Source organism: Eublepharis macularius, chromosome 5 (assembly GCF_028583425.1).
Source record: "Eublepharis macularius isolate TG4126 chromosome 5, MPM_Emac_v1.0, whole genome shotgun sequence".
Classification (NCBI taxonomy): Eukaryota; Metazoa; Chordata; class Lepidosauria; order Squamata; family Eublepharidae; genus Eublepharis; species Eublepharis macularius.
The window spans coordinates 100309165-100332583 of NC_072794.1; the positions used below are offsets into that span (position 1 = coordinate 100309165).

Here is a 23419-nt window from a genome sequence, read left to right on the forward strand (position 1 = left end):
ATTGCTCTGTTGAGCAGTGACACCAAAGTCCTGCTTATGCTAACAGAGGAAGTATAATAGTGGTTCCTTGTTTCTACAGCGACAGAGGAGCTTTCAATCCCAAGAGGTGCAACAGTGCCACCACAGAGACTGGAAGGCCCTTTCTAGCCCCCTCCAGAAACTAGACCAGAAACACATCTGCCCTCCATGTGTAGGCCTTACCTGCAGTGTACAACCACTGGCCCAGCATCAGGGGGATTGCAGGCTTTCACTCGTCGAAGGAAGGCTAAGATAGGGGTGGGGTACTCTGGCACCCCATGGTCAGGCCAAGCCATAAATTGGAACTGCCTCAGCTCCCGCTTTTCACTAGACCCATTCTATGAAAGAAGCCAAAAGATGCCAGATGGTGAGCACTGGGCTTAATTACCTCCCCAGCTCAGAAATATAGATTAACAAAAGCCATTTAATGCAACAGCACTAAATCACTGTACACCTTACAATATACACACATTTTTCAGACTATTCAAATGTTCCGTCTTCAGCTCAATATACCTGCCCCCCACCAAAGGGCAGAGATGCCTCACTTCTGTTTCTCAGCAAACTGTATGTGAGGAACACAAAACAACCTCACATACAACACTGTCCATCCAACTATCATAGATTTCTCAAAGCTGGATTGGTTACTATGCCCAAACTGTAACTGAGCACAAGAAACTGGACATGCAACCATGGGCAGTGAGAGGAAGACTGGCATGGCAGCTGGAGCTTCTGCTTTAACCATCTACAATATATTTTGGATGACGCGTTCCCTTGCACCAAGCATCATAAAAGATTGACACGCCTCTCTGAAAGCAGTGGCGTGCTTTCAGTCTCAATCCACCACACTGCCAACTGATCTCCCTGAACTGTATTCTGAAAAGAATTGAAGGCAACTCCACCTTGACAAGGCAGGTCTCAATTCATGCATCTCACTGGCTGGCAAACTTCCAGGGGGGCTCTCCCAGAACCAAAGCTGCTCACATGTTCCCCCTTCTTTCTTTACCTTGTATAGAGCAAATGTCCGGACTGTGTATGTTGCAAGTTCAACTGTGTCCAGCAATGTAACTTGGATCAATCCATAGGTCTCTGTACCACGGCCTGGCCAATACTGGTCACACTTTACCTGTAGAGGGACACAGAGAAAAGAAAACTGTGTGATGCATGACCTCCATTGAGCTTTGCATATGCCGTGCATATGCTTGAAGCACAGAGGCTGATTTTCTTCAGTTCTCACTTATCACCTGTAAATACTAGGAGCGAACAGCAGTTTGGAATCCATGACTCTAGGAATGCAAAAAGCTCACGCTATTTTTGGCCTAGAGGCACAAAGCAAGAGGATTTTTTTTCTGCTTTGCCCTATACCTTGTTCTACAAAGGGCAAGTAATACTGGATGGCTAGACAGAGAACAAGAACCACCAAGATTCTTGGTGCTGAGAGGTAGGAATAAGGAGTGAGGATGTTAATGAGAGAGAGGGAAACTGAGAAAAACGGTTAATTCAAAAACAATTTCTTCTGTAATTTTCTGTCCTTGCCCTGCTCTTCAGAAGAGATCAGTGTCTGTAAGCAAGCACGCTCATTCCTCCTCCCCTCAGTGCTGAGTGTGAGAAGTCTGGCTGCTGTGTAATCCTTTGCTGTGGTTCCTGCAGGTGGGGAGGAGGGTCACCACTATTGCCCTCCATAAGAGACTATTGTGAAGGGGCAGATCAGAGGACGTGGGATGTTCCCAGAGGGGCAGCAGCATGGAAACACCAAGCCTGAGCCAAGAGAAGCCTGGGAAAAGGAGACTCGGTCTGAGACACAGCAGCAAGTCCAGAGATCTCCTTTCGTACAGGCATTCAGAAAGCTCCTAGAGAAACAAATGGAAGTTTTATAATGAGTACCTTAACGGCTGGCTTGGCAAACCAGGCCCAAAACAAATGTAGATCTGACCTTGAATGCTCATTTTGGGAGGAGTGTTTTTAAAAGAGTGGCTGAGAATGCTGCTCTCTGCTAAACCAACATTGGACTGTTTTGCTGGGAAGGTAACAAGTAACCAGGGGATGAACCAGATTATGACGCCTGCTTTTTTTTCTATTCTCTTTCTCCCCCTATCCCCAAATAACAGAATCAAAGCCAAAAAGCTGGATCTGTAGCATGTTTCCTGTACCTAACTCCACAAGGGGCTATTTCAGCTGGCTGTTCCTCTGTGTGCATCTTAATGTTTTCAAGACAAATCCCCGGATGTGTCTGCTGCGCCTCTCTCCCCTTGCCCCACCTCTGATGAATGCCAGTCTTTCCTCAGAACCATCGCATGCTCTCATTTCCTATTCTGTCTGCACCTGTCTCTCCTGCCCAGCTAACCCTGCAGCTGCCTGACTACAACAGAGCAGCTTCCTCCCTGCCCCTCTACTAGGAAGAATGAATGAGGATCATCTGAGCCTGTCAAGAAATAGTAAACATAATTATTAGCTGTGTGTATTTACAGGGAATGAAGAGAATGTGGAACAACCACCTAATTAGAAATCAATAGTGTTCTGCCTTTTAATTGAAGATGTTTTTACTGGGTGGGCTTTGTAACCATTACTGGGTAAATGATGAAAGTGTGTCCTGGAGCTGGAGAGTTTTCAATGGGGCGCAGCTTCCTTTGCTTCATAGCAGTTGCTTATTCCAAAGCCTGTTCTTTTCCTGTACATGAATACTACATGCCTGTGCAAACTGGGGAGTTTGCTGACTCCCCAGTTTGCACAGTTTGGCTAACTGGGATCTGGGTTCCCAGGGACTGCACAACGTGTTTTTTACAAGGGTGACCTGCTGCCTGGCCCACCTGTGAGCAAACATCAATGTGGCAATTGAGGGCATGTTGCAGGCCTGCTTGTGTCCAGCAGCCTCTATCTTCTGCCCAACTCTTGATGAAATTGCATTCTTGTGTACATACAAATAACAAAACAAACTTTGAAGTAATCTATCTCAGGGTTTAATAGCAGAGCCCTGGCTGGTAATTGAAAATTATTTATTCATGACCAGATAAGAGTCACTCACATTTTCTGCCAAATTTACCCATAATGTTTATGCCCCATTTTCAAGCTCTGTAAATTTTATGCTGAAGCTGATGCATGATGGCACTAAACCAGATAAGCGAGTCTTTCTTCTGGCATCACTCGCTTCTCATTAATGTCAGGAACATGCTTACAACCTGGAAATTCATTTACTGTTGGCAGTGCCCAGTAGCTCTTTCAATTGCTGGGAGAAGTAGTTTTCCCCTTCATACAGCTGCTATGAAGGAAGCAGGACTAGTTTAGAATATACATATACTAGGTCTCTTAGGAACAGCGGTCCTAATATATGCTCCTTGCAAAACCAGGGATGAGGAGGCTGTACTGTATCTAGTTTCAGGTAGGTAGCTGTGTTGATCTGCAGTAGAACAGCAGGATTAGAGTCCACTGGCACTTTAGGGATCAACAAGATTTTCAGGGTATAAGCTTTCAAGAGTCAAAGCTCCCTTCTGCAGAAAATCTTGTTGGTCTCTTAAGGTGCTACTGGACTCAAATCCTGCTGTTCTAGTGTATCTGGGACTGATGACACTTTCTGTTGACTGATACAGAAACTAGGAGAGTACAAGGAAATTCTCTTCTGGAAATAAATGGAATTCAGGCCTTCTGCACTAGTTTCCTGGCTTAGATAGAGCTCTGGAGGCTCAGGAGAAGGAGACAGATTGCGTGTATTGCTGATTCTGCTGCCAATTATAAATACTTTGAAGATAGTGAATGGATCTGCTATTTGCAGCTTTTATGTAGTGTGCAAACATGAAAGGTGAGGATGACGTTTGCCATCAAGCTGGCAAGAACTACAAGCCATAAAACCTTGGTTCTTATAGATTTCTCATGCAGAGATTATGATCCCCCTTCATAAGATTTAAAAAGCATTGAACCCCCTCCCCCAACTGTCAAAGTACAAGGCAACCACACCTATACAAAGCATCACTGTTAGGGCTGAGAAATAGCTGTTGCTTGCTAGCACTCATTTGAGGCAGCTCTTAAAAGTTCCTGGGCTGGGATTTTGCACTTGAGTTGGAAATGGGGAAAGGGGTAAGTTCAAGAGGCTGTGAGCAAAGTGAAGGGATGTTAAAAGAGCACCCTGTCTTGGAAATCTGCTTTTTGGATCAGGCGTTGTACTCCTACATCTTTGCCTGATGTCACTCTGAAGCAATTAAGATTCCTGAAGTGACTAGATGCCCTTGGTGTCGGTACCTGCTTCTCTAGGATGTGTATTTGATGGCAATGGGCTGGCAGGCCTTTAGAGAGTATTGAACTCTACTCAGTACAGAGGAACAAGTAGGTAAATGTATCCTCTCCCTACACACTACACTTAGTTGGACAGAGGTTAGCTTATTGAAGTATGTCACCTCGAGGGTGCCATGCATCCTCTGTCTCCTAGGAGGTAATTAGGAGTGAGAAGGAAGGGAGGTGTGTTACCAGGAGATAATGCACATCTCAACAGCAGCAAAGCAGGAGGCAGAGACAGGTGCCCAAAGGGCCTTACAGAACATGTTATCTTAGAGAAACACACTCTGTGGAGTGTCTTCTGATAGCCGGACGCCCCAAAGCAAAGCAAACTGGACTTTGGATATTCATTAATTCTGACACTAAAAAGGGCCATTTCTTTTTTACTTCAAAAACAAACACTGTTCTAAAACTGAAAGGCTTATTTTGGAGTTCTTAGGCCTAACTGATTTGTGTGCGCACACACAGTTGTTATGTAACCAAGTGGAGCCGTTCCAATTGGATATATGTTTGTGCCAAGGTGCACTGTCCTCACAATTTTAGTAACACAAACAACAAAAAAGTTTATTGGTGTACTGAAACCTGCCTAAGTCATGGAGGAATCATCACACAAAATGCTTGCCACACAAAGATGCCACTTGGGTGTTTGAAAAAGAACAGTCTTTTCGGACTTTATTTATATTTCCTTCATTTGTATTATTATTGGGAATAGCAGCAGGTTTGCATATTTTGTATGGATATGAGAGTATCAGCACTAGGTTCTTATTAATTGTACTCAGCTTCAGGATTTCTGTGACAGTATTAACTCAGGATTAATGGTGTACTTGTTGAGTGGGGTGCACCTCTTATGTTATAAGTCTGAGTAAGTTAGATTGTATGTAGTATCATTGGAACATAGCACTTTATTGATTATGAAAAGAATATATGACTCCTGTAGTGAGAATGCTTGGAGTTTGGGGTGGACTTTGGTCCTTTTGGTTTGCATTCACACCCACAAGTGCCTCTGTTGGTTTTCTACTTGGGTATTTGAAGCAGCAGCACTGTTACTTGCACAAGCGAAATGAGCTTGGAATTGCTTATAAAGAGCCATTGGTCCAACTAGCTCACTACTGTCTACTCTGATTGGCAACAGTTCTCCAAGGTCTTAGACAATGGAAGGCCTGCCTTTTCCTTTAAAATCTTCAATTTGATATGCCAGGGATTTGACCAGAGGTTTTGTACATGCAGAGCACATGTTCTGCCAATGTCATAGTCCCTTCCCTCAAAATCATTTTTTCATGGCTTCACAGGCATCTGAACCCAGACTTCCCAAGTTCAAGTCCAACACTCTAACAATGATATTGTTGTGCCATCTCAAAAAGGATAGTAATACAATTAGTATTGTCAAGTGGCAAGCCTGGTCTGGATTGTGGATTGGATCAAAAATCCAAGATAAAGAATAGTAAAACTTGAATCAGCAGACTTAGATGAATGCTTACATGATTATTTATGGATAAAGAAATCAACCAAAATGATCATTAAGAAAGGAGTCACATAATTAGAGATGGACTTTTGAGAATATGGTTTAAACATTGGAACTTACTGAGTCCTCCAAACTCTCTGCTCATGTCCTCAATAGAAGCTTATTATGATAAGAATACGAGAAATAAAAGTGGTTTTTTAACATATGGCAATATGGTAAATGTTCAGGGGAAACTCAAGTCCTGGCAAGATATTAGCGATGAAGGAATCAGCATTCAATGGTTATTATATTATCAATCAGTATCAAGACGAAAGATTATCAACATGGAAGGTGGAGTCTTAACAGAGAAGACAGTTTGAACAGCTGATTACAAAAACAAAAAGATAATTTATTACGATGGATATATAAGTTATTACTTCAATTAGAAACAGAAGAAGAACAAGTGAAAAAATGTATGATTAAGTGGATTCAGAACTTTTAGAGAGCAAATACCTATGCACCAATGGGAATGGTTATGGGAAAAAGAAATTAAATTCATAGCCAGCCAGGTGTTAAGAGAAAATTGGTACAAAATGTTTTTCAGATGGTATATTACGCCAAAGGAAATTGAGAAAGTAGACAAAAAAAGTAGAACAAAAAAATCTTGGAAATGTCAAGATATAGATGGAACCTTTTATCATATGTGGTGGACGTGCAAAAAAGCAAAAAGATATTGGAAGGAAATGAATGGAAAAATGCAGAATATATTAAAATGTAGATTCCTATGGAAACTAAGAATATGTTATTAGGAATATTGCCCAATAAATTACCTAAAGTCCTGGAAGAGATATTTGAATATATGGTGACAGTAGCTAGAATCATTTATGCAGCAAAATGAAAATCAGACATCTGTCCAAACTTAGAAGAATGGGAAAATAAACCTGCTGAGTATGCAGTAATGGTGAAACGAACAACTTATTTAAGAAACAGATCAATCATGAAATCTGAGGAGAGATTGAATATGTATTATGCAAGCAGGAGACAAACTCAGAATAAGAAACAGTTTTTAAAAAATTGTATATAAAAGTATTGTATTGTAGAAGCAGAATGAGAATAAGATTTAAATGTAACATGTTGAATACAAATGTATAAAGGAATAGATTTTGAGTAGAAATATCCTTCATTTTCTTTTCATATCATATATTTTATTGTTGTATTCCAATATATTATCTATTTGTTAAAAGTTATAGTGGGTATGTAAAAAGGATAGTAATGCAATAAAAAGTAAGAAAATTATATAAAAGTTGAATAGTCTTTATGAGAGCTATCTAGCTTTTAAAAAAGATCAACCTGGATAGAGATTTGTAAGATTATGAGTGGTATAGGAAAAACGAATAGGAAGAAATGCTGAAATTTCTAAGGTCATCCGCTAAAATAAAAGGTACAGATTAAGTAAAACATAAGTATGTTTGTGCATAATACATAATTAACACAGTTACAGGGTGTTGTGATGGTCACTAACATAAGCAACATAAACAGATGATAAGTCAATCAATGACTACTAACCACGGCAGCAGAAGCCCAGCACGTTGGGAGGCCACATGCCTTTCACTATAAGAGAATATTGAAAAGCTCTCTCTCTCTCTCTCTCTCTCTCTCTCTCAGAGATTTTTTTTCCTACCTGGGGAGACAGAAGAAGCTGGTCCCTATCATGCTCTTTGCCATTTACTTCCGTAGTCCTTTTATTGCATAAAAAAAAATCCCTGCTTTCAATGTTGATCAGAGTAGGCAATACACCTGAATTTATTCTCTTTTCCATCTGCATACATCCTCCTCCCCTTCATTCAACCTCTTCCCCTTCCCTGCAAATTCCCCATTTCCAGTCTCCCAGCTTCTTGAATAAAGATCCAAGTACACCACAGTCCAAGTGCACATCTCCCTGCCCTGAGGTTGGCTTGGGAACATAAAATATTCTGCAAGCACAAATACTCACCACAAGAATATTGCTTCATCCAGAACCCTCCTTGCAAGATTCTAAACCAAGAACCATATATCTGAAGGGTTTTGAACTCAGGTATCTTAAGTTGGGTGGTCTCTCAGCAAGTGGGCAGGGTCTGCCTACATAGGGAATTATATTGCCCTCCCTAAAGCTCTGTGAAGATGTTTAGAATGCATATGAGAGAAGTTTCCATTGTAACATTAGCAGCATGTCCTGCCCCTTGGTGCACTTGACTTTCACATGGCAGAGGGCATGACTGTATAGTACCCTCTCCCTATTTTTCCAGTGTACAGATCACATGACTGGCACATAGGCCACAACAGAGTTAGTGTTAAGCCAAGAATGGATACAAATAGTGGTGTGCCTGTGTGAGAACCAGGCCAGCATGTGAAACGGGGCTGGGTAAGAGGAGCAGTACAGCATTAACCTGCATTCCTGTCTTTGTTTGTGAGGAATGTTTTGTTGCTCTAATTTCCCCAAAACCTTTTCTTAGGATTTCATCATTCCCCAGTACCATACAAAGTATCTAGTCAGCTCAGCAGCACTATGTGCCAGAGCACTGATGGTGCACATTTTAAACATGGACTGCAACAAGTTATTCTCAACACACAATCGGTCCATACCCGAGACTTCTCTTCCAACCGAGTCATCATGACGATAGTTGCTGTGCGCTGTTCCCACACCATCCTCCAGAAGTCACTGAGTGTCTCTGGTAGAGGCCCCTGTGTAGCAATATAGGCATTCTGCTTTCGGTAACCATCGATATAATTGGCATTGATGTAGTCACTTCCAGGGACGCCTGAAGGACAGTGAAAGAGCATGAATCTTTGGAGGTTGACAAAGCAAAGAATTAGCAAAAATTTTGGACCAACCTGCGAGGGGAAATATATGGCACAGACACCCAATTCAGAGAAACAGTTGCCTCACTGACCAATGGTAGGATGGAAAGTGATGGCAGATCCATTTTAAGGAGTATTTTAAGAGGGACAAGAGGAGGAATTTGTATTATCCCATTCAATGCAAAAAGATCACAATTAGACACTGTGAAAAAGAATCACTATCTAGCAAAGCCAGGACCAATTCACAAGAGATAAAGTTGTTATTTTTCTTCTGCAGTGCTTAGTCTGATTCTCTAGACCTTGTAATGTCCATGAAGCATGTATGACAGGAAGTGAGCAGCTGAGAGCTTCCAGGCCGAGTGCTGCAATGTGAGATGTATTTTGGAGCCCACACATACAGAAAAGGTTCAGATGAGGTTGCTAGTCACAATGCAGGATACACAAGTAGCAAGGCCTGGTCACACTTTTTCCCTTCCCCCAAACTGTTTTGCTCAAACTATGGCACAATTGGGCAAAATGGCAGGAGAAGCACAGCATGGAACCAACAGCCTATCTGTCAGCCAAGGCCTTCTGCAGTGACACGCTCTGTCTGCCTTGAACACCTGCAGCTGCTTTATATTGAGCCTGACCATTGGTTTATACTGAGTTAGATCAGTGCTTTGTCTATTCTGATCGACAGCAGCTGTCCAGGGTCTCAGACAAATGGACAGCAAAAAGTTCTAGCTATGATTACAGAAGAGGCTATGTACTGCCTGATGTCTGACAGCCATGGCTACAAGAGATAGTGCATACTCCTGTTCTTTCACAGATGCAATTTTCCGATAAGCAGGATAGAGTACTATGCATAGCTGCCTGTCCTACACATGCACACACTTACTAACTTATGGATCCAAGATTAACTTTTGCTGGAGACAAACCATGGCTTTTAAGAGAATCACAATTAGTCTGAGAGGCACAGTTTCTCATCTTGTTCTTTTGCTTCACTGTCATGCTTTGTGGAGTTTAAAAATAAAAAAAACCTGCAGTGGTATGAGCATCCCAAAAGTAGTTGTGCTTATTTCCAAGTACTTTCAGTACTTTGGAGATACTGAGGTCTGTTTCCAGACTTTTTAGATCAACAGAGTTGGATAAAACAGCAAGGACCAAGTTGAGCCTCATTACAACCATCACCTGCCTTGCAAAATATATAACCACTGAAGTAGGGACTGCCTGATCTATGGTGCCTTGTCAGTTCCTTGTGCCTTAAAGTGCTTAAAAGCTGATTGCATCAGGTGTGACTCCTCACACCTGATGTAGGAAATGATGTTAGCAGCAAGAGCTACTAACTTACCATCAATGGAAGTCAGGATAACACGAGAATGGTCATAGGCAATCACATTTGCATAGCGGTTCTTTGGTTTGTTCACTTCCAGGTTGGAGTTCTCCCAGGTAAACTGCTGCCCTGGATCAACAGACTGCCATGAAGAAGAGAGGAAATGAAGGTCACGTAGCTGCCAGGGTGCAAAGATGCAACGTACTCTCTCAACCTGTGGCATGTTTAGCAACTGTCAACGTACCACTCTGGAATAACTGAAATAACTAGTTCTGGAATAACTAGTAGCCACTTCCAGAATGCAAAGCAGTGTGGAAGGAAGCTTGCAGAAGCATCACATTGGGGAACTGAAGCCTGATTCACAGGATCGGCCTGCATTGGCCTCTCATCTGCAAAACCACTGAGAAAGACATCTCTAAAAAGTGATCTTGGGAACTGCCACTTGTGCTAAATGCAACACTTAAATTTAATTTTTTGCACTGAGCAAATTTTATGATTTTTAATACATTGCCAAAAATGCTAAATCATAATATGCTCTTATCTGAGTGAATTTTCTTGAGTGCCATTTCTCAGTAAATATGATCAGTTGCGGGAAAAGGACTTTTTGACACTTGAAAACACAAAATATCCCAATATCTTTAAAACCAAGCCTGGAAACAGAAACAAACATATGTATCTGATATTTTTTCTTACAGAAAGAATCCTGTGTTTGGGAACCTGGAATCCTGCTTCTCTGTGTACAACGGCATGATGTGATTTGCAAAGAAGTGGTGACCTGCATATGCCACACCCCGACATCTCCCATCTTGGGCTATTTTGGACCCAATCCTGGCCATTCAGGGCCAAAATTGGGCCCAAAATGTCAAAAAGGGGCTGAAAATGGCTGAAAAGGAGCCCAAAATGGTCAAGATCAGGCCACTGCTGAGCGGGAGAATGATCCACCACCTGTCACAGGCCTGATCCGGGCCGTTTTGGCCCCAATCCAGGCCAAAACAGGCCCAAAATGGCCAAGAGTCAGGTGGGAGGGGCCACCTGACATGTGACCTCTTTGGGGAACTACTGGAACTGCGTTCCTGCGTGTTCCCCCTCAAAATGAGCCCTGGTTGGTCCCAAGCCTGACATGAAAACTGGAAAATAAGCTCATCTTTGAAGAAATTGTAAAGGACAAAGATGTTTCCTTTTTTTACTGACCTACAGGCATAGCTATGGGGGAGATGGCTAACTAAGATAAAAGAAGGCTCAGGGCAAGGAGATGGAATGGCACCAGAATGCAAGTTCAACAATGCTAAAAAAGCTCAGAGTGCCAGCATTTCACTTCGCTCCTGCCCTCTTCAATATGCTCTCAGGAAGCTTCCTTGCTCAAGCTATGAATCAGTGATGGCTGTGCTGGCCTTCTCCTTTTACTGCTCTTCCAGGGGCAATGGGCTGAGGCTGTCAGCAGTAAGCTCTGTGCACTGGCTGGATTGCTGAGAGGGCTGAGTTCTACTGGCTGTGTGGACAAATAGAGCATCCTCATGCTAGGCTCAATGGTAGTGGCTTTCTGCTTCCAGCAAGAGCATACAGCATAAGAAAGAGGATTTTCACAGCCTCAGTGGGGAGGATATGACATCACAGCACTGCTAATAGGTGGTTTGGGAAATGCAGGATGTAAATAGACGTTTTCAACAAGAACCCTGTAATCTTCTATTATCAGAGTAATAAGCAGGCAGTGCAGTGCAAAGTGGCAGGAGCAGATGTAGCCCAGCTCTCTGTAGCTCATAGCTGAGTCTTTAGTCACATTAAGCACATGTCTTACATGCTAGAAATTTTCTGATTCCAGGTATCTGATTCACATTGGCCCAGAGGAATTCATCTCATTCCTGTAGAGCAATAGCTTTCAGTTTGGATTTTTGTGTACAACATGCCTTTCTTTTTGCAATAAATCTGTGATTGGAAGCATTTGCTCCTGGGCAGGTAGTTCAAAGATAAAAACAGGCACAGGAAATGCCTATTATCACATTACCATACATTTGATTGAACTGTCTACCCTGAACTTTGACCTTTTATGGCGAAAGGCTAAAACACAGTAATCAGATATCAAGCTGTACAGTAAATGCTGGATGGGGGGAAAACCTTGCTTTTGCAAACAACTGAGAATGTGGCCAGTATCTCTTGCACAAACTCTTGCTCCAGTAGAATGATGAATGAATAGCTGTGGCTGAGCCCATATCACTTTCAGCTGTGCAGAGGTGGAAAGCCTCTTTCAGAGCTCTCCCAAAGTTCTTGTTCTAAAGCAGAATGCTAATGTCAGAAGAGCAAATATATCTCTGTCAGGATCTCATCTTGCCACAACAGCTGCAATTTCTTGGAAGAGATGCCCCTGTACCTCCCTGGAGTAGCATCAGCACTGCCATTAAGACAATTGTCTTGCTTTGCTGTAAAGAGATGCAAAAACCATGTTCTATCACTAACAACCCCATAAGAGGGCAACCAGGTGAGAAAGGCAGCAGGCAGAATCCACCTGGTTGTGAAGAGGTGCTAATTAAATATGTCTGCAAATGAGTGACTCATTTAGAAGTGAAATGATTTAATTTAAGCCCCAGTGATGAATTAATGTGCACCTGTCTCACCCTTAATGGTGAGCAAATGAGTAAATAAGGCAAGGAAGGAGGGGTACCCAGAGTGCAGCTGAAACCTATTAAGTACAATTCTTCTGCTGGGCTACTTCAACTAAAGGTCAGACCAGCCTCTCTCCACTCCGTCCAGTGGGGTAAAACCTGAATCACACTTCCACACTGACCTCAAAGTAGAATCTTACAGGATATGAAACCGAAGCAACCAGTACCTGTGTGTGCATGTGTGTGTATTATGTGTGAGAGGAGAGGAACCTTAATTTCTGACATGCCTCTCATGCGTTAAACAGCTATACAACTAACAAACTAGTGTGCAGGTCCAGTGACTGGGCAGCTGGTTTTCTTTTTGCTATACAGGAGCCCTTCTTGTATAGTTGGCAATGCTTTCAATACAATACAGGTTTTTGGGCAGGCTGGAAGGAGCCAAAACTTGCTAGCCACATGGTTCAGCCACATGTTGACAAACATCTTCTAGTGATCCCTGCCCCAAGGACGTTTGCCTAGCCTTGACCAGGGCCAGGGCCTTTTTGGCCCTGGCTCCAGCCTGGTGGAACTCTCTCTCCATCAAGACTAGGGCCCTGTGGGACTTGTTACAATTCTGGATGGAAACGTTCTGCCAGGCTTACGGTGGTGGTGCATGGGCAAACTGCCTAGTCGGCCTCTCTGCTGTAGCCTTTTCGTCCACTTGCTTTACATTCTGGCAACCTGCCTGCCCTACCTCCATGATACTGGTGTGTGGGACGTATTATGGTGAACTATCTCATGCTGCATTTTAGATTGTGGTTTTAACTTTTGTATTGGAACAATGAAATGGTGTGTTTTATCTTTTATTGTGTGTTGTTTTAATTTATTGTATTACTGTATGGTGTTGTAACTCACTCTGAGCCCACTTGCAGGGAGGGTGGGCAAGAAATCTAATACATTAAATTAAATTAAATTATTAATGATGACAGGGCAACAACCCATGCTAGCATAACAAGTGACCAATGTTAAGGTGCAAAGCTTCTTAACTGGAGAGTTAATGGGCTCCTGAATCAGTCACTGGCAATCGAATTACGACCCAAAAAAAAATGCAAGAACAATTTCCATGAACTTCCATAAACTGGTTTACTGGTTCGTTTAGGTCGTATTAAAGGGGCAGTTTAAATGGCCATTTCCCCAGGGAAATGGCCATATAAACGTTTCCTGCTGCTTGCAAGCGGTAGGGCCCTTTAAACTAACAACTGGCAGGCGGCAGGGGGGGATCCCTCCCTCGCTGCCTGCCAGCTGATAGTTTAAACGGACCTGCTGCTTGCAAGCAGCAGGGCCCTTTCAACTGCCCAAACTCCAGCCCCCACCCCCACCCCACACTTACATTGCCCTGCAGGCCCGTGGCGTCCTCCCACTCCTCCCGCGAGGGATGGGAAGGCCATTTTTGGCCTCTTCTGCCACTGTATGGGCCTGCAAGGCGGAGGAGGAAGCCGAAAATGGCCTTCCTGCCCCTCAAATGGCCGCCGCGGGAAGGCTGTTTTCTGCTTCCTCCGCCCACGCAGCAGCAGAAGAGGCCAAAAACGGCCTTCTTGCCCCTCGCAGGAGGAGGGGGAGGACGCCACGAGCCCGCAGTGCAAGGTAAGTGTGGGGCTGGGGTTGGGAGTTTGGGCAGTTTAAAGGGCCCTGCCAGTTGCAAGGCAGGAAAGGGTCCTTTAAACTGTCAAATGCACCTTTCCTTGCTGCTGCTAAGCGTTTGGAAAGGGGCATTTAAACCCCACAAACCACGAACCAAGAACTGGTTCATAAACTTGTCCCAGTTCGTGGTTCCTGGTTTGTGAAAACTCATGAACCAACCTCATGGTTCGTGTTTTTTGTGGTTCGTGCCCATCTCTAATTGGAATATAGTCTGAGCCTGAGGCAAATTCTTCTGTTGAGGCCTCTGGATCTAGGGGCTCAGGTGGTGGTGGGTCACTGGTAGTGTTAAGGATCTCCTGAGCACTGTATTATATCAGGATTTGGTTCCCAGTTCTGCCTCTTCTCCCTCTGAGGATTAGACTGTTCCAAAATCAAGCTCTTTAGGGATCTTGTCAGATCTGTGCAACCAGAAACACTCATACTAATGAGTCTGCATATATTATACTAGCTTGATACCCATGGTATTCTCCAGTTAGTCAATGCTTCTTGGCACTCCAGCACTTACAATCTTGTATTGTGGGTAATGCTGGTTATCACATCTCCTGAATCAAGGAAGATACAGTGCAGCAAGGGGAAGGCGGGGCAAAGTCAGATAACAATTCAAGCAGGACCAATAATGCATGCAAAGGAGTCTTCCTCAATTCATTCTCCCTGTCTCCTCATATGAGAGTGTTTTATTTATGCGTTCAGGCCTTCACTGCTGAAGTGGGCCCTGCAGGGCTAGCTGCAAGCACAGGAAAGCATTTATCCTGTTTCTATGACTCTAATAGCTGCAAGGGAACTTTTTTCCAACATAGCAATCTTTCATATTAATCATCTGCCTAGTGAACGGTTCAGCATGAAGAGAAGGAGCTTGGCAGCAAGAGCCATGGCAATCCTTGGACTCTTGATGCAACTGTTTTGGCGGCCTCCATCAGAGTATAAACAGCACTTCGATGGCTACAGCACATTATACTTTCTAACACAGATATTAATAACTATCAGAAAAGGATACAAAATGTGACATGAGAACGGTTATCTAAACATTTGTGTGGCCTCCAGTATGCACAATGAGAAACCACTGTATATAATGGCTACCCAGATGTGTGCACTGGCAGCAAAACAAGTACTCAATTGGCTATTTCCACCATTCATTTTACTGTCTTTGTAAAGCATGAAGCATGAATACCACTGTTGCAAAAAGTAATTGTGAAGTGATTCAAATTAGAAGCAATGAAAGAACTGGGAAATACAGGGATAGCAGTGTGGACTGAAGGTCAGGAGGATTATATTGTCCTGGCAGATATGAGAGCAAGGGAACCACTTGGTTCAAGGAATTCCTTCCTTAGTTCAGCAAGGTTGGGCTGAGAAATTGCAAGAGAAAGTGCCAACTAGCCAAATATGGATTCCAAACAACTGCTTAAAATGGCTTACCTCATATTCCTGGGAGAACTTCAGTCCATCGTTGGCCTTCAGCCGGTCAATGTTGTCAGCAAGGTCTGTCACTGGAATGGGAGGGTGGTCACGCATACCTGCCACAGAAAGGGGAGGTGGGAGGGAAAAATTACTGCTCAGCTAAAGAGGAACTTTTTCCATATGTGCATAGTGGCTCAGATGACAATGTGTAATGCTGGTGAGATGAATGGAGCATGAGTGAGATCACATGAAATGCAGTGCTCATGTGATGGCACAATATACACCTGCATGCTCAGACAGGACAGCAGCCAGCCAGGTGGCTTCCACACCTAGATTAGAAAGGGTAAGGAGGCTTGGGAAGATGCTCCTGCATAGACTGAGGCTGGGACCAGTTGGTAGCACTCAATAAAATTCAGCACAAAACTCATGCAGAAAGAAGTGCCCTACAGAAGCATGTACTACTGTGTAGAGACAGTAATCTAGAACAGATGTCTCTTTTCCTTGCTTAGAACCATAATTTTAATTGACCTTAACTCACTTATTTCGTACCTTCTATGCCTGTGGCAACAGACAAAACTAGACACAGTTCCACTGTAGAAGAACTAAGAATTCCCATGTCATAATAGCAGTTAAACATATTGTTTAACAAAGAATGTTTTAGCTAGTAATGGGGAGGGAGAGCACAGAGTCTGGGCCGTATGACTTTTGCACAGTCAATATACTAAAGAAAGTTGTGCACAGAGTTCATGATCACACAAAACAGGCTCCTCCAGAATATCAACAGGCTAGATTTTCTGCTATGACAACTGACCTCCCTCTTTATTGCTCTATGATGCTCAAAGCAAGCAACATAAAGTGAAACAGGCAATAGGTCCCTTTCATGGAAAGCCATAGCTAAAGTTAAGCCTACAGGCCTGAGGGAGAAAGACAATGAATTCCCAACTCTCTTCTTTAACTAGCATTCCAAGAACAGAGAACTAAACCAGTATTTGCAGGGAACACATCTCTTTTGAAGCTCATTAAAGGGTGGGGCGGGGGGGGGGGGGAGAGTAACTACGCTGTATCTCAAAATAATCCAGGATGGTAGTACCAACAAAACAGTTGCACAGTAGCTAACAAGCACACCCAGAAGATGAGCAAGTTCTAGCTTATTAGATTGGGGTGGATGGGAGAAGAAGGGAGAATGCTGTTCTAATTCATTTGGAAGAAATGCTAGGTTGCTTCCACATGCTACTGATGTGCCCTTTGCAGCTGCAGCCAGGCTGGTCTTCCTAAAAGTTAAAGCTGTTCTCAAAATATATTAAGCAAGGAGCTACTGCAAATCAGATACATCTTTGCTGGTTGCTCTGTTGTGAAAACTGTGAAGACTTGACCTTGCTTCCTACATGAAGGCTGGAGCATCTTGTGCAAGCCCACCAGAAAGTATCCACAGGGGAACAGCCTACCCCACTCACATGTGCTGTCATTAAGACTGTGGAGAGTGAAATTGATCTTCATGACACTGAATAAAAAAATTAAAAGGATGAGAAAGGAAGAAAAAAAGAGTGAGAAGAAGCAAAAGGAGGAGAAGAGACAACTAACTTGAGATATTCGGGCAACTGGGGCCACTGGCACCTGCAAGAACAGAAATCCCATTAGCGATTACTGAGGGTAGAGTCAAGGGAGAGATGGATGATGGTCAAAGGGCAGAATGGAAGCTCCCCTTGCATCTTCACAAGCCCTGAACTTGGGGGAAGGAACCTGTACATTTGCTACACATTATGCAGTATGGTGGGTGATAAGACAGATGTTAGCTACAATTAGGGTTATTGAACAGAATATTTTACAAACACAGAGAGGATAGCAGTTAGCTTTCCCCACATAGGGCATGAGCAGTTGTGTCTGTTGGCCTGAAAAGACAGTTCCTATCTGAGGTAGCATCTCTGTCGTGGGCCAGTTGGCACAGCAGCATTGAGGGCTCCTCAGAAGAGGACTCCCTGGGTAGCCAGCCCTGAACCAGGAACCAACAAGCCGACTGATGAGCTGCAGGCTCATCAGAACGAATAGCCGCAGCTGAGGTAGCGTCACCCAAGCCCTCCAGCCAGGAAGCAACAACAGATGAAACCCAGTTGACTGTTCCCGGCCCTCCATCCTTGCCTACACCCTTGGAGTGCTGCAGACAGAGGCTAAGGACAAGCCTGCAGGAGAGATGGCAAAGCACATGCCTCCTGGCTTGACGCCAGCTGCTTGTGGATAGCAAAGAATAGTCCCAGGATAACTTCCAAGCAGCTGGCTGCATGCCCAGCCCTCTGGTACCTAGAGATTTAAAACCCAGCCAGGAAAGACCATGAGGTGGAGAAGCAGCAAGTCGCCACTCCTCTGACCCTTGCATTGGCTCCTGCCTTGTTTCCTGTGACTCTTTGGACAGGCTCTGCCTTTGCCTAGCCCTGGAACTTGCCTACGGATGACTCTCGGAAGCCCTGACCTTGCATTCTGGACTGCCCCTTGGACCAGGTTACCACTGTATTTTTGGACTCTGTGCTTTTGACCTAGGACTGGACCTTGACTATGCTGCTGGGACTAGCCCCTTGCCTGAGCCCTCCACACTCTGGGAACACGGCCTGCACCGCCCCGGCCTGGCACCCGACAATCTCCTTTCTCAAGATCTGACTTCCATTGCTGCATCAGCCAGCAGCAGAGCCTTGTGACCAAATTCTAGTCATAATTCACCCAATCACTTAGCAGCAACATCACTCTGCATGACCTGCCACAACTGTACAAAACGGTACATGAGTACAAAGGAGCTGACAATTCATGCAAGAACCTGTGTCTGAAGTAGCAACTATTAAAGTGATAAGTTTAATATTTAATAACAGCAGCCTGATTAATTATGTACTGTGCAAGGCCCTTCCCGCCTCTACATTTGCCAGCAGGGATATCAACTACTAGACTGCTCAGGCTTCAGTTGCTGCTGTCTGGCCTACAGAAGGCATCCATCCATCTCAGCATGGGGGCTCAGCTCAGTGGAGGCAGCTCAGTATTTTATGCTGCAGCAACAGAACCAGAGCTTTCTTTGCCACACTGATAGGACTCCTAGTTGCCAGCTGAAAAGGCAAAAGGGTGGTAAAGGCCAGAAACAGCAGCTGAGCAATCTACCACCTCTGGACATGTCTCAGATTCACAGTATGTACATAAACTCATACAGGCACCTGGGAACTAGGTTTCCTATTTTAAACTGTGTCTGTGTCAACTATCTTTTGTGTAAGAGGCCTTGCATCCACGTAGGGTTCATTCCTGTTCTCCTCTTCGTTAGAGGTCACATGACAAACTCTGCCCCCCCCCCACCAAGTCCTTTTATGTGAAGCTACCCTTATGGAGGTGGAAATGCTCCCTTCCCACAGCTCTATAAGCCATACCTATTTATATCCTGTTCACTACCCTACTTGCAGAGTGATATTGGGGTGGAACACTATTCCTACTATGATGTGCCTGGAATGCTTTTTTCAAACTCTACTGCTAGCACGACAAACAGTCTGGAAGGAAAGGAATGCAGGCCACATCTGAAAGCCACACCTGCCCAAACACAATCAGGGACAGCAAATTCCTTTTGCACTAACAAGAGAGAATGCAGTGCTCCTGATCCTGGTCTACCAACTGAGAATGTAATCCAAAATACTGTTTGAAAAGATGATATGGCACTTCCAGAGAGCAGCCAATCCATGACCCCATGACCTGTTAGAGAGACGCGGTTCTGCTGACACGGGCAGCAGCATCCACTGTAACTGTAACAAGACATACCAGCGGCACTGCAGGAGCTGAGTCACACTGAGCAACAAACCAGCCTACTGAGGTGGCCATCTACTTCAACGTCTGTTTAACAGTAGGATCCATCCACATGTAGGTCTTGCCTCTTGTGGGTGAATTGGGTTGATATCTAGAGCAGAATCTGGGTCAGAACCGGAAGTTGGCTTTGGAATATAATATAAATCCTGACAAGCCCTATTACAACTTGTTCCTCATCTACCGCTCTCTTACATCATATGCACTGTCGGGCCTTGGAGCAAGCAGCAAGCCCTGCATCCCAATTCTGTTTGTGTTTATTATCAGTTGTGTATGTGGGCAGTATACTGAGACACTCGCCATAGAGACTGACTTGGTGGAGCGTACACATTCCGAGAGGAAAGTTGAAGCAAGAATTTCCTGATCACGAACATCTGTCAGCAAGGAAGTCACAGAGTTCAGCAGGGAAGGGAGGCAGAACAGTTATATCCTACCTGGTGTTTGGTAATTGAGCCGTCTCATTTCAACAGGATCAGAGGAATGGGCCAGCAAGGAGTCCTTCAGGCCTATGGAATGTTCATCCTTGGAGGAAGGAGAACTGGCCCTTTTCCTTAAGGAAGAGAAAACATAGCTTAAAAGATTAATCTAGGCATGCCCCAAAAGGCAGAGGATCGATAACTAGGTACATGAAGCACCACAGAGAACTTATAAATCCTACCCAGATCCCCCCCCCTCACCATTTTTCTCCAAAAATAATTTATTAGGGACTATTTCCTGTGGTGGAAGAATATATTTAGATTTTGCCAAGTATTTAAAATTATTTAAAATGTGAAGAGTTCTAATATAATAGGGTAAGGGCTCTTCAGGGTGAGTTTTATTGGTCCATTAATACTTGTCTTGAATGGCTGAAGGCCCCCCAGGCGTGAGTTAATGGAACAATAAAATACACTGTTGTCTCTTCATGCTATATTTATGCCTTCAGTTCTGCCACCCCAGGCTCTTATCCTGGTAGATTTCACTAGCTAAGCAGAGATGAACCTGTCCTGTAATTAAACTGGAGACCTTTACAGGAAATTTTGGAATGGCAAGAAGAGTTATTGGAGATGCTCACTGGCTAGCAGGAAACTACATAGCCCCACATGGTGGTGCTGCTTAGTGCTCATCACAGTGCTAAACTGCAAATGTGCATTCTAGGGCAACTATGTAAGCATGGGTGGGGGAGTTTTTGATTGCTGCTGGGAACTGCAGTGCCTCAGCATGGTACCAGGGTGCACTGTTTTGCAGGCAATACAACTGGGGTGGGTGTGTTTAGATCTCTTCTGCAGCACTGAAGGCACTCTGGCACTGCTTTGTCAAAAACCTAAAACAGAAATGATGAGTAACTTGGAGTAGGCACTGTCAACAACATCATCAAAACATAATAATTTGCCAGATGGCACAAACCTGTTTATAGAAAGGGGGAACTACCAAAAAGCTGCAAGACCCATTAAGACTACCAGCAATAACAGCAGATGCCATGCAGGTAGTGAGACTTTGGTGCCAATTTATAGTCTGTAAGGACAAGGCCTGTTCTATACATTAGTTCAGTTGTGTAGGTACATGTGTAAGAAATCTCATTTATAAAGTACCTAGCTTGCAGGCATATAAAATATGAATCCTATATAAACTTGAAGTCATTGATCAAAGTGACCAGGATACAAGCTGGCAGAATGGAGAGGGGGAGGGAGGAGACCAGAGCTTCTGTTTTACTTGCTACTTCTTGCTGGAAGTCAATGACACTCTGGGAAGAAACACCAGTATTCAGATTCAGCACTGATACTAAAGCAAGCAACCAGTGGGAGAAATTTTCGGACACAAAGTGAAGGGGCCTACACTGAAAAGCCAGTCACTTGGATCATAGCTAATCTGAAATGGCTTAGGAGCCATGTTGATTATACAAAGGATATGAGTCAGCAATGCCAGCTCCTGGGCCAATCTAGAATAAACACTCTCACTTCCTCTAGAAGATTTGATAATCCTAAACCGACTAGAATAAAAAAAATGTCCACACTTAATTGTGAGGTTTTGAGTCTAGTGGCACCTTAGAGACCAAGAAGATTTTTCAAGGGTATAAGTTTTAAAGAGTCAAAGCTCCCTTCTTCAGATTCTTCAGGTACCACTGGACTCAAATCCTGCTGTTGCTGGCCAACATGGCTACCTACCTGAAACTACCTTAATTGTTAAGTTCTCTGTATAAATCTGTGCAGGAATTAGAGAGGTAACACAATGGCTAGACAAGCATGAATTAACCCAGGACAGCAAGGCCTATATTTATTGCTCCCAACACAATAAAACAGTAGATTTGAAAAAGACAAAATGAAGAAAGAGGATTTCTACCTTTCTTGTTTGCTAGATCCAGGTATACCAGAAACAGAAGAAAAGAGGAGATCAGTGTTATATACAGGTAGTAATTGTGCATGCAAAAGCCCAAAGTCACCTCCCCTCTGGCACCATCCATATTAGCCAGAAAAAATTATGGCAGCTGGTCTGGAGCAGAGCTGGAATAGAGTTAGCATTCTTTGTAACCCAATGAGCAGCTCCTGCTTGTTCAAATACCACTGGCAGCTCACACTGGTCATCCATACTCCAGAACAAGTTTCGGAGGATGTATGACCATGTTGGGGCTAAATCTATGGAGAAAAGGTACCTGTTATCACATGGAAAGCTTGTTCAGGAGCTAACAAGGCTGGCCTCCTGAGAAAAAGCATCAGATTGAGATTATGCCCCTTGGAATGAATTGAGGTACGGAGTCATTCTCTCAGGCCAAAACCTCTGACATAATTCAAGCCGTAAGTACTGATATAAGTGAACTAGTACAGTTAAACAGTCCTCTTCTGTCTTTAAGGCCCCACAATGCAAAGTTGTGTTTCCTGGTGCTGGTGACAGCTCCAGCTCTCTCCCAGGATACATTGTCCTATTACAAAGGAAAGGTTATCGCATACAGCCACCCAGTCCCATCAGAAGAGGCTTTTCCCTTTCTGAATACTGCTTTTGCACCTTAAGGAGAGCACAGCAGTCTGCACAGGATTGTGCCATTGGGTAAACCATTTATTATCTCTTGTATAGCGAAGGAAGCCCTCACTCTATGGGAGACCTTGTCCTTGAACCTGGTATAGGATTGTGCGATGGACCCCACTGCATGCTCTCTGACTGTCACTCACCTTTTGAAGAGCAGGATAGCAATGACAATGATGATGATTAAGATGACTGCAAGGACAGGCCCCATCACCCATAGCATCTCTGGCTCGTCCTGCTGTTTTGCTGACACCTCCATCACAATCTCGTCTGAGAATGGACTGGCTGCATACTTCTTCTAGAGAGTAGAACAGAAGAGCGCAGACATTTTAACAGCCAAGATCATTCATCAGATCCTTTGCATCATCTCCCCTCCCCCACTGCCCATCAGCTTGCACCTGTTTGCCTACAGATAGTAAGGAATTAACAGATACAAGAAAGAAAAAAAAACAACCTCCTCCCCTTGGTAGTGGAACAGTGAACCACAGTGGTCAGAAAGTGATCTCCCTGAATGCCCAAATGGGATGGTCCAGCTGAGCAAAAGCTGCCAATTTCAGATGCCCTAAGAGCCAAATTACAGGCTTGGGAGTTGCAGCCAATTGAGCATCAGGGATGTCAGGTACTAACTGAGGGGTTTATAATATCTATTATACTGATATAAACACATTGCCCCAGGGGGTGATATGTCATGGAACACCCACCGGGCAAAATGTGGCACATTAAATGGCAGACCAAATGAGGGCTGCCACTGAGGTGGTTGCCTAAGCCCTGAAAAAAACAGGTGTTACATGAAGCTTCTCACATAACACAGGCTTTAGTTTCAAGCACAGGACTGGCAACTGGAACTTCAAAAACTTGGGTCTGGCACCTTGTATGCAAAATTAGCTGGCTCAGTCTCTAGGTATACTATGCCAAGAGAGAACTATTTCTGCCATTCCTATTTTCAGCTGCGTCTTGAGGTCGGGGGGACATGTGAGGCAGGGAACATGTTCCTGACACTTATGGACGGTGACCTGCTGCCATGCCCAAGAAAGCGATATAAACTGACCTCACTTTTAGCCATTG

General features: G+C 44.0%; 1 protein-coding gene across 6 annotated transcripts in view; it reads right to left on the bottom strand.

Annotated features, from left to right (window-relative positions):
* PTPRF (protein tyrosine phosphatase receptor type F) overlaps positions 1-23419 on the bottom strand; it is a 717473-nt gene that overhangs the window by 11460 nt on the left and 682594 nt on the right. For all 6 annotated transcript variants that reach the window (XM_054979543.1, XM_054979542.1, XM_054979544.1 and 3 more), the window contains 7 exons: positions 22501-22652; positions 19795-19910; positions 15560-15657; positions 9888-10011; positions 8342-8517; positions 1022-1141; positions 202-356 (listed from right to left, as the gene is read on the bottom strand). In XM_054979543.1, the coding sequence (XP_054835518.1) occupies positions 202-356; positions 1022-1141; positions 8342-8517; positions 9888-10011; positions 15560-15657; positions 19795-19910; positions 22501-22652 (941 nt within the window). The remainder of the gene's footprint in view (positions 1-201; positions 357-1021; positions 1142-8341; positions 8518-9887; positions 10012-15559; positions 15658-19794; positions 19911-22500; positions 22653-23419) is intronic.